We start from the raw sequence: 11482 nt of genomic DNA, 5'->3' as shown, positions 1-11482 counted from the left end.
GGGCTTGACTGTAAGCTGCATAATTTTGAATCTTTTCAAGTACTTTTCTTTTTGCCACAAAACATGGTTGTTGCTTTGGCTTTGTTCATTATTGGTACATGCATGCTAGCTCTTAGGGCCAGCTATAGCTCTCTCTCTCATCTTCAGGATTCAGACTCGTCTCTGATGACTATGAGCTTGCAACCCCCTTGCTCCAGCTTCGACTCTTACAGCTGCACACAAGGTATCTTCCAATATTATGGAAAACCCATCGGCTCTCCTCATGACGATGATGTGTAGAGAGAGAGAGAGAGAGAGAGAGGGAGAGGGATCAGAGGGAGAGGGCCCAGGGGGAGAAGAAGAAGAGAAATTTTCGCGTGGGTTTGTTTAGAGAGAGAGAGAGAGAGAGAGAGAGAGAGAGAGAGATCCATTGCCGAAAGAGATCTAGATCAGAGGGCTGTGCTGGGACTGGGAGTCCCGGAAGAGAGAGAGAGGGAGGAAGGGGGAGGCATGAGTGTGTACTGTGTGTGTGGCGTGCCTCCTCTTTTTAAGAAGTGTCATTATCCACGTCCTGCCATCTACACATAGCTCTCGTCTAGTATACCTCCGTGCCTAGTTGAAGAGCCTCTTTCAGCTGCTCCACAGAGTGACAGCCCCATATAAGGGTGGTGGTGGTGGTGGTGGTGGTGGTGAATGCCATCAACCCATCCGAGCTGCAGCTGCGTCCACCCTCATCATGATCATTATCAAGGTGAGTTCATTTAAACAGACATCTGATTTCTGCATGGGATCATTCTTTTCGCCTTAATTTGTCTCCCAGCCCAACTGCGCAGCTTGTGGAGAATCAGGTGCATGCACAATGCACAGAAACCCACGTCAAAATGCTCACGCTGTCTGTTTAGCGATGTGGGCGGCGCTCATATTAGGGCTAAAATCTTCTTCATAAGGCTAATGACCGGCCTTCCTGTCTGCCCCCAAACCCCCACCCCCCCTCCCCCCCCCCCCCCCCCCCCCCCCCCCCCCCCCCCCCCCCCCCCCCCCCCCCCCCCCACAGACTGGCTGAAAATACACAACTAGCTCTAGACCAATGCATCCGAAACTACTGCTTGCGCGTCTCACTGTCTTGATCTTGCCCTTCATCTTGCTTTGCTATGCTGTGATCTCTCTCTCTCTCTCTCTCAGTCTCTCTCAGTGTGTGAGCGCGCGCGCGCGCGTAAGAGATCTTGAGTTCGAAAGTCGTTGGATAGATCTTCAACGTCTCGGTGGGATTGTTCTCATGACGTTGAAATCTTCCCTTGTCCTCTCTCTCTCTCTCTCTCTCTCTCTCTCTCTCTCTCCCCCCGGGCTTTAAATTCGTCAATACTATGGGTTTGTGTTCTAAGGTAATTGGTGGCCTTTCTCTCTCTCTCTCTCTCTCTCTCTCTCTCTCTCTCACACACACACACACACACACACACACGAACGAAACAAAGTACTATCACTGCACAAGACAAGGTCGATCCTTTAGAAGTGAAAGTAGGACACATGGTCTCTTACCAAATCAGCAAGTTGTTGCGTCATTTTTGCATGCGCGTGGAATGCCGTATCATTTTGAGTGCACAGTCGACGACCAAGTCCTCTTATCCTTGAATGATGTATTATGGATTGCATCATCATGTAGACCAAGAGTCTTGGAAGTTCCAGTATATGCTTTTCAGTGTTGCAAAATGACTCTTGTTGCTTGATGCTAACACTCGTTTGTCTTTTGTGTAGTTGGAGCATCATCAAGATTCTCACCTCAAAATAAGCTGGCAAGATGGATCAAGAAACGCTATCCGCAGTATTTTCGGAAACTTCGAAAAGAATATCTAGGTATTTCATTTGAGACTCACATCCTCCTACTACTACATATCCTTGTAAGTTGTTATTGTCTTTTAAAGGTCTGTGTTAGCATGAGCTATACTTACACCAAGCCTTCCTTTTTACTCACCAATGGTTATTACATTGCACTGGTCCACTAAATCTTCATGGTTTTTTCTTTTAATGTGATGAGCTTGGTTCCTTGTTGGTAAAAAAGAAGCATCTGTTTTGCATATTGTCATTAACTAACTACTTATATGATGAAGAACCATCTCTGAGATACTAACATTCCCTAGCTTTTCTCATGAAAGAAGTTCCTTCATTGCCACACCTTTTCATCATTATTTAAAGAAACAATCCCTCTTTATTAGCTCATTGCACTGTCCTATTCATAGCATTAAGCGTATCTCTTTTCATGATTCACTCTCCACAGGATTGTCGCGAAAGCTTAAGGATTGACTAAGTTTTGTGGCGAGAATCTTGATGATGCTGCAACTTCTAGCCATGAAGTTCATGCAAACTGCTCTCAAAGAGCGTCTCTCCATTTCAAGGTGGTTGCTTTATTTTTACTTGCTCATACAGCTTAATAATTCTCAATAGAATGTGTTCAATGTAGCATTTCTAGATAACATGGGTAGTTAATTAGCTCAGTGAAAGAAGGTGCTTGAGTATGCAAAGTATAGCTTAACTATCAGCCTTAATGGAGGCAAAGAACTCAATCAATCACGGTGATTCTCAAACAGAGGGCCTCAAAATTGAAGTGTCCGAGACATAAACAAGAACCTCAACTATGTTTGTCAAGGCCCCTAAATTCATAGTAAGACCTAGTACTACTCACCATGGAGACACACATGCACAAATGCACAGTACACTACTAATGACACGATATTTTGGCATTGATCGACCATGATCATTTTCACTAATAATGTTTGAAGAATGGGAAGTTATTTATGAGTGTTTTGATTAAGCTCTTAAGATGCAAGTAACCTTCTCTTAACATATCTGTATGGCCGCATTTATTTTTACTAATTAAGGAGCTACTTAATGATAATTTTTACTACCTTGTGATGTAAGTTTAGTAAAACTTAAAGACTGAACCTGCCTAAACTTATATTTAAGCTCCTTATAGCCTTTGTTTCTAATATTTTTCCGAATATAAAAACTCCAAACTCTGAATTCACTAGTGGGTTTTGCCATCTTTTCAAATATGTAATGGGTAATGGAAAATATCAACAAGTACACATGTATGCTACATATAGCATGGCATTTAGAGACAAACAATATCTATTAACTTTAGCGTAATCGCAAGCTTCTGTTCGTGAATTGACATCATGCACCCTTGTACATGCATGATCAAGTTTGTCATCCATCTTAACATCAAAGCATACCCATCCTAACATCAAGTCATGAATAGTAACTCACTAAATAAAGCTCTCATGACTAAGGCACTTTAATAGTAGGTTAGTTGTTGCATGCATGTGAGGAAAGAAAACCATAGGCATTAGTATCAATCAAAACTAGAATTTATGGTTGTGAAAAGACGATGTGAAGGTCATCGATGGTATCTCAACATTGTCAACGTGTAGATATAAACTTTGCATTTATGTCGGCTAGTATAAAATTGTGCTACTTTGCTTGAGCATTCTTGACATGAGAGGAATTGAGTCAATGGACAAAAGTGAATGACAGGAATGTAATCCATGATGTCGGAGTTTCTTAATGGACATGAGGTTTGATATACGGGTGTTTTAATACTCCGTGATTGAACTCTTTAAGTGGTAAGAAACTAAAACAATTTTGACTTAAAACCCATGGATTCCCCCCTATCTTCTTTGGGGGGAGGTGTCATGCCCCTACACCCACATCAAAATTCCTTGTGAGGAAGCCATTCATGGCATGGAGATCTTCTTGGTGTAAACAGGCATTACTGAAAATTAGAGGTAGCCCTGCCTATTGGAGGAGGGGGGAGGTTTTGGCTCATACATGTACACTTCACATTGCATAAGCTAGTAATAAAATCGGTTTCCTTGTGGAGTTTTTGAAATGAAGTGTTTTTATAATCGTTTATTTTTTAAATCTAGTGAGGTACCTTCCAAACAATATGCCATTATCTTTTTTGTTATGATATTTAGAACCTTTCAAGTCTCAATCGAAGTGGTTGAGTGTTAATTTGAGTGTCTATATTTCCAAGCTAGGGTTCGTTTGGCTCACATTAACTTGCCATCATTATTTTTGTTATGGTATTACACATAAGATAACATGTAGCAACATCATTGATCTCCATCAAAGTGGTTGATATTATTAAATTAAAGAAGCAACCATGATGCATATAGTTTTAAGAAAAGTCTTTTTTTCTTGAGTTGAAAATTTCATTCGATAGATGTGAATTTTATTCTTCGGAAATCATAACAAGAGCGTGATATGCCTTCTTATTTCTTGAAGTTTCATGAATCTCATTCAATAGATATATGCTCCGTTCTTGGGTAATCATAGGATGAAGCTTATGTTTCTAGATTCTTCACAAGATAAACTCTTCAAATTTACTGTTTTTCTCAATAGTATAAATATGACGACGCATTGTTTTCATCAGCACTTATTTTTTCCTTGTGCTCTTGCTATATATCATACGGACTGGGCGAGGAGAATATCATGATCATACTTAAGTTGCACTCTAGAAGTCAAAATTTTTGGATAGTGCCGCATGATAAAAAATGAAGTCTTTTACTAAAAACAAACCCAAAATATAAACGTTTCTTACATAAGATACATGCTAAGAACAGAACAACTGCTGCTCCCAATGATAAGTAAGTTATTTGGTTGCTCTGTGCACTTGAATAATCAGCATATGGTTCTTTTACTTGCAAGGTAATAATTGATTTGTTCCCTACAAAACAATATTCAGTATTTTTACTTCATTCCTTCTGCAATATAATTTTGTATTAAGTTCTTTGGATTCCAAATCCATTCTTGTGCATGCTTTATGGTTGCTAAGTAGCTCGTAGTTGGACTTTAGTCTAGCTTTGAAAGGTTTGCTATTTGCATTATACATGCTTGCTTGATATTGCCAAAAAACCATTCTCCCACACTCTTTTCAATTGGATTTTGAATGCTTTATTATTTTGAAATCACATAAGCTAGCTATTTTGAGAATATTTTGTATTGTAAAGGCCACTAGATTAATGTAATACAAGGAACTAGTTGCCTCTTATGCAAATTTTAGTTCTACAACCAGAAATGCAAAATTTGAGTTACTTGCCTTTTACAACCATATCTCATGGTATAATTGATATGATATTTCATTACATGATTCCTGTTTGTGGAATGCTTAGAAGCCAGCAGATGGTAAACAGATAAATTGATATAGCCAAAGGATGTTCCAATCATTTAAAGCCTTAGGAAATTTTTAATTGCATCTCTCTTGTTTATGGAATGCTTATTTGGTATAAGTAGATTATGCTCCAAGCATATAAATCTGCAAATTGACCCTTTGATCTAGGAGCTTAGTCAGAATACTTCAAAGCAAAAATATGCGTGCAATTGGCCGTGCCTATTGATTTTCACTCAATCCCTCATGGCATTGAGTAGCAATCATATTTATACCCAAGATACATTCTTTGTGGTTGTAAATGACCGACCGGACTTATGTTCAATTTTCCATTTACATTGTGTTTTTATGGCTTGTTATTATTATTGTGTTCCTTGTTTATTGAATATGTCGCAGTAATATGATTATTCCAAGTATATTGATTATGTCTTAGCTTTCTTGTCTCAAGATGGTATATAAATGAGTGAATGCTACATATGCATGCAAGGTTGATAACTGTTGTTTTTCAAAAAATAAGTTGAACTTTGCATAAAGTTGAAGTATGCTTGGTAAGTCTTGTTATTAAGTGCTAATTATTGTTTCCATAATAAGACAAACTTTGCATTAAGTTGAAGGATGGTTGGTAAGTGTTGTTATTAGGCAGGTGAATAAGGAAATTCGACCCTTTTTGGCGCAGACTATATCTATCTTTTAAAAAATATAAAAAACCTTTGTTGGTGCCTTTTTCTTGAGATGGAATACTCCTACACTGTTCATTCTTTTGGTTTTAAACTAACTCCTAACAAATATCTACCACCTATACATTGAAATGTAGCTGAGAACTATACTCTTATCTTGTAGATCCGAGTCCTCATTACCTAGTGTTAAATCTATCATGTTTCTCGTTACTTAGGTCTATGTATTGTTTATAGGATATAGTAATCAAATTGTAGATACTCTATGCCTTCTTCTTAGAAAAATATTTATGCAATTTTGGGAGGTCTCCCTGATTCTATATATAGAGTTTCCATAGGTTTCTCTTTTTGCCACCAAGTCCCCCAAAAGTGGATTTATAGTGGATTCCCAAGTCCTCGTTACCTAGTGTTAAATCAATTATGCAACTTGTCATTTAGGTCTTTGTATTATCTATAGGATATATTAATCAATTTTGGGAGGTCTCTCTTTGATTCTATAGACTTTTCATAGTTTTGTCTTTTCCCTCTCCCAAGTCAAGGGTGGGGATTAATAGTGGATCCCAATGGGCAAGTAGTTGACCTACCTCAGGAAACTCGTTATAGCCATTGAAAATACTTCTTCATGTGGGAATTTGTGATCTTTATGTAATCTATCTCTTACTAGAAAGAACTTTCTCATGTTGCTATTTATGCTAATTGTTCACCTTAAAATTAAACTATTCATTTGAAGGAAAATTCCATTTGGATGGTGAGAAAAAATGTCTTAAAAGATTTATTTACAATCTAGTCACACTGTTGATTCATTTGAAGGAAAATTCCATTTGGATGGTGAGAAAAAAAATATCTTAAAAGATTTATTTACAATCTAGTGGGTTATTATCGTTGACAACGTGTAGAGGACGAACGTAATTGAGCAGAACAAGGGCTTTCTATTAGAAATTTTGAGACAAGGTAAAGCAAATAGATGATTAGTGAGCATCCTCTCTCTCTCTCTCTTTGTCGTGCATGTTCCTGTAGTTCACATATATGTACCTATATTGCTTAAAAAGGTGTTAGAATCCCTCTCTCTCTCTCTCTCTCTCTCTCTCTCTCTCTCTCTCTCTCATGAAGATAGCTTTACTTTGGTTACAGCTGCCTATTAATGCCTACTATAGTTCCTTCATTGATCATTTTCATTTACTACCAATACATCACCATGTGTTGTTAAGCTAGTGCAGATTTTGTTCAAAGAGTTGTCATTTGCCAATTTAAGAGTTTTATCGGAAGCCTAAGTTAGCTTTGTTGTCCGTTGTGATCAACCACACCTCCATTGCAATCTCTATATTCTATAGAAACTAATGATGAACTCAACCATCAAAATATTACATGATTTTTTTTAAAATTTTTTTTGTGTGAAGAAGATGCAACTACCACATGCTCATTGTATTATTGTCTAATAACTACTTTTGAGGTTCTCTCCACCACTCTTGTTCAAAAATCTCATTGAGAAAAGGCATGCCTGTATTATATTACATTGTTTTCCTTTGAAAGGCTTTTTTTTTTTTGCAATACTTAAAAACAATGATCGGTTATAAATCCAACTTGAAAAAAGGATGGGAACTTTACTTGCAACAACTAAACATAATCGAGGTTAGCTTTTAGTATTATTGGAATTCATATAGAATAGCTAACAATGAAGCCACCTTGTCCAAATACCTTGTCAAAACAGGGATCCACTCAATCAAAGAAACATAAAAATCACAAACAATTATTAAAGCCATAGCAGATCTCTATGTGGGTGTCACCATGCTGAAAAAGGTTGTCACCTCACTCCCACATGCCCACAATGTTGTTGAAGACCAAGAACCCACAACTAGTCAAGGAAGGGGCAAAGGTTAATCCATCAAACTATGGGAACACCATCCACTATCATAATTATGTTCATAACCATCAAAGCAAGCACAACCATGAAAACAGTTAGGATAATGGGGTTATCCATGTGGCATGAGCACGTGCTGTCACAAGGAGGACAAATCTCCTTCATCCTCCTAGCCCAAAAAACTTGAAGGATAGATAGCTCGAAGTAGAACCACCACCATGGCTAGTTTGAAGCTCTCATAGCAAAGAGGATCGTTGCTTGGTCTAAGAACAAAGGAATAAATTAATTGACGTAACCACACATGGTGAAAGGTACAAGTGAGCATGTCTCCCCTGTTTCTAGATAGCCTCATGTTGAGCATTCATCCTTGCGAGGTAGTTCATGGGTTCGAGTGTGTCCAAGCAACCTTGGTAGTGCACAAGGATATTTGATACAAAAAAGATTCCCTCCCCATATGTAGCAAGCTTGACTCTTAAAGACTTGAACCTTACATCAATCTATAGGTTCTATTATCAAGATGTGATAAGCATGGCTTAATGGATGGGGGTGCAAATAATTTGAAGAAGGCAAGAAAGAAACAACTGGGAGCTCTTGCAAGCAACATGCACATGACCATACTTGTACAAAATGGAGATGTAGATTCATATCTTCTTCTTTCTACTACCCAAAATGTCAAGCCAAGGGCCAACCAAGGGGTCACGGACTCGGCCAAGGGCCGGTTGCCAATGGGAAGGGGTCCGAAAGTGGCTAGGAGCCTATTAAAGGGAGGTTGGGCGGATGGACCGGGACCTGGCAGTCCTTTGGTTTTAGATTGGTATCAGAGCTCCAGGCTATCTTTAGAATTGGGGCACGTTTTTGCTTTTGCTGCATGTTGCATGCACAACCAAAAAAGGGAGGAGGAAGAAGAGGCCTAAGCCCGCATGTGTGCAGGAACCCCTAGTTGGGGACGAAGGCGTCTGACGACCTGCACCAGATCGTCTGGCATTGGGCTCAGTGGGAGCGCAAGGGGAAGAGCAGCAAAATTCGTTTCTTGCCCGGCCTCAGCGGACCTCGCTATCGTGAGGTAACTCTCCAAGAAGCCCTGCGCAGTCGGCCGTCGTCTGCAACAGAGCTTCTCAAATTTTTTTAAAACAAAAACCCTTAAGGGTTGGCCATTCACACCCGGCAAACCCTCGTGGGTTTTGAACAAGGGCCGTATCCTGCGCGCTTCCGATTCCGTTGATCTACGGCATTCTTCTCCGAATCGGTGGGCACACACAACACACAAAGGCTGTGGATTACTGCATATTTTACAGTCCGCAACTGTTGAAACTCGGATTCTCCAGTTTCGAAAAGCCAAAGATTGGTTGCACATTTCCCGGTTTTGGCTTCTTGCATACGATGCAAGCCAACTCGGTGGTGAAGGTACTTTGATTCGTGTTCTCAAGCTTCTCATTAGCTGCACCATTTGTCAGAAAATTTTAAGTTTCTCTGGCGTAGTGCATACGATGCAAACCCGCTCGTTGGCAACTCCAACGTGATCAATGCTTTCAAGAGCATCATCGGCTGCAGACTTGCTCATTATTTTCAAGCTACTCTTCGTTTTGGATTGACGTTCGCTTTCGAATTCAACGTTTTTATCAATCAAAGGCGTAATTATACGGTTAAATATCGCAACCTGCTACAAGCTCGTTGGAATTCAGGTATTCGCCTATCTTTTCTCGCACAGTATGTCCACAGCATGGATTCGGACATAAATATGCATCATGCATTTGATTTCGAGCAGTCCACACCCGTTTCGTCTGTCGATACCACGCGGACGGTTCCTCTCACGGAGAGTAATCGTGCCACAACAGCGACAGACGATGTGTATGAGTTGCTGGACATGCAAGATTTCCGTGCATTGCAAACACGCATGACTGTGCTTGAAACGAATTTTGCACAATTAAATCAGAATGTCACAGCATTATCCGATTTGATTAAGTTGCATATGCGACAGCAGGCCATGGGCCTTGCTAGTCAGCAAAATCAGGAGCACGGCTCCACACCAGAGGCCAAGGGCCAAGGGCCGGCTGTCGGGCAAGGCCCTCCTCCGGGACCGCTGTACTCTCTGACCCAAAAAGAGGTGGACGATTTGTTGAAAAATACAAAGCCACCAATTTTTCGGGGAGAAGAGCGTGAGCGAAACAAGGACACTGTGAATATTTTTCTCAATAAGTGGGATGGTATTCATGACCTTAGACGTACCCCGGATGCAGCCAAGGCGTTGCAGACAAGTCTCTGACTTTGGACGGCAAGGCCTACAAATGGTGGATGTCTCTCAAGGAGAAGGGCATGCTACCACAGACTTGGGCAGCTTTTGAGACTGTCTTCAGGAAGGAATTTCTACCTACCAATGAGAAGGATAGAAATTGGACCGCCTGGGACGAATGTTCTATGCGCTAGCATAAAACATTATTGTAATATATTTCCCATTATCGGGATGTGATCCTCAAGCTGGAAGGGATGGATACATTTCAGCAGGTACGTGGGTTCATCCGTGGGTTAACTCCCGAGCTTAAGAAGCACGTTAAAACCCAGGATCCACAAACACTTGAGGACGTAATAGTGCAAGCTAACATCCATGATGATCCTGATGATCGGGAATTGCATAGTTCGCATGTGTATGGCACTACACTTGTTTCAACACGTCCACAACGTGTGCATCCTAAAAGAAAAATTGCCTCTGCTGCATCAGAGACCTCCAAAAAGCCCAAGGGCCGGGGTCTCGAGGTCCTCTCTCAATGGAAGAGTTGAGAAAGCCAAAAAAGAAAATTTGTGCTTTAAATGTTTGGGAACTGGACATAGCAAAAAGGATTGTCCCAAGGGGAAATCTGCTGCTCAAGACAAGGGAAATGAAAAAGCAGTGCACATGGTGCAGCTTTTACGTATTGAATCCTCTTCCCAGTTTGCTAATGTGGAAGTAACACACACCGAGGCGGTACATGAGTGTTGTATCACGGCCTCCATGTGGCAGCAGACTTTCGGACCACATGAGTTGGTGCGTATGCATGGCTCTATTCAAGGGCACAGGGTGCGGATCTTGGTAGACGATGGTGCGTCGCACAATTTCATCAATTATAAATTGGTGAAACGACTCAAATTGCCCCAAACCCCGAGTTCCCATCTCTACAAGGTAGCCATGATTAACGGCCATGATGCTGAGATATGGGAAACTCAGGTTAAAGATGTACCTCTGGAAATTCAAGGATACCGTACCTCTTTGGATTTCCAAGTCATGAATATGGAGAGGGCGAATGTGTTTCTTAGTCGTGAATGGTTGCATAGTTTAGGATCATCCCTTAGACGTAGCTATGAGCATAATAGTCTAATGTTTGAATCCAATGGTGTGCACGTGCTACTGTTGCGGGAGAAGGATGTACCTTCCTCACCACTTATTTGTACAGCTGAGCTTATGAAGCTCGCTTCTGATGATGCAATAGAAGAACTCTTTTTGTGTTACTCAATGTGCCATTTTATTTCCAATGTGGATGATGTTTTTAATAATGATAATGTTTTGAATAAAACTTCCTCAACGCCGCATTCTTCTCTCTCTCCTCTTCCAGCTATGCCTACTAATTCAAAACAAGCAAATGTTACTAATGAATTAAAGGAACTTTTAAGGGAATTCAAGGACGTGTTCCCAGATGATTTACCACCAGGGATACCGCCGACACGTTCTGTGCAACATGGCATAGACGTGGTTGCCAGTAAGCTAGTGAGTAAACCGCCTTACAAAATGAGTCATTCTGAGGATGCTGAAGTGGAACGTCAGCTTGCTGACTATCT

The 11482-nt window shown here is 40.5% G+C and overlaps 1 protein-coding gene across 1 annotated transcript; it reads left to right on the top strand.

The window, feature by feature from the left end:
* The first annotated feature begins 247 nt into the window (after positions 1 to 247).
* On the top strand, positions 248 to 11222 carry LOC147452619 (uncharacterized). The gene is made up of 3 exons (XM_086518256.1): positions 248 to 730; positions 1732 to 1830; positions 2252 to 11222. Exon 3 carries the CDS (start codon positions 9396 to 9398, stop codon positions 9936 to 9938), a length of 543 nt encoding a protein of 180 aa, XP_086374382.1. The 5' UTR covers positions 248 to 730; positions 1732 to 1830; positions 2252 to 9395; the 3' UTR covers positions 9939 to 11222.
* The last annotated feature ends 260 nt before the right edge of the window (positions 11223 to 11482 follow it).

This window comes from Adiantum capillus-veneris, chromosome 8, assembly GCF_014529385.1.
Source record: "Adiantum capillus-veneris isolate H3 chromosome 8, ASM1452938v2, whole genome shotgun sequence".
In the NCBI taxonomy this organism is placed as follows: Eukaryota; Viridiplantae; Streptophyta; class Polypodiopsida; order Polypodiales; family Pteridaceae; genus Adiantum; species Adiantum capillus-veneris.
This window is presented reverse-complemented; position numbering and strand designations above follow the sequence as displayed.

Bases quoted from the DNA above. Each gene is read 5' to 3' on its own strand.
- LOC147452619 (XM_086518256.1), top strand. From the start codon at position 9,396: ATGGATTCGGACATAAATATGCATCATGCATTTGATTTCGAGCAGTCC.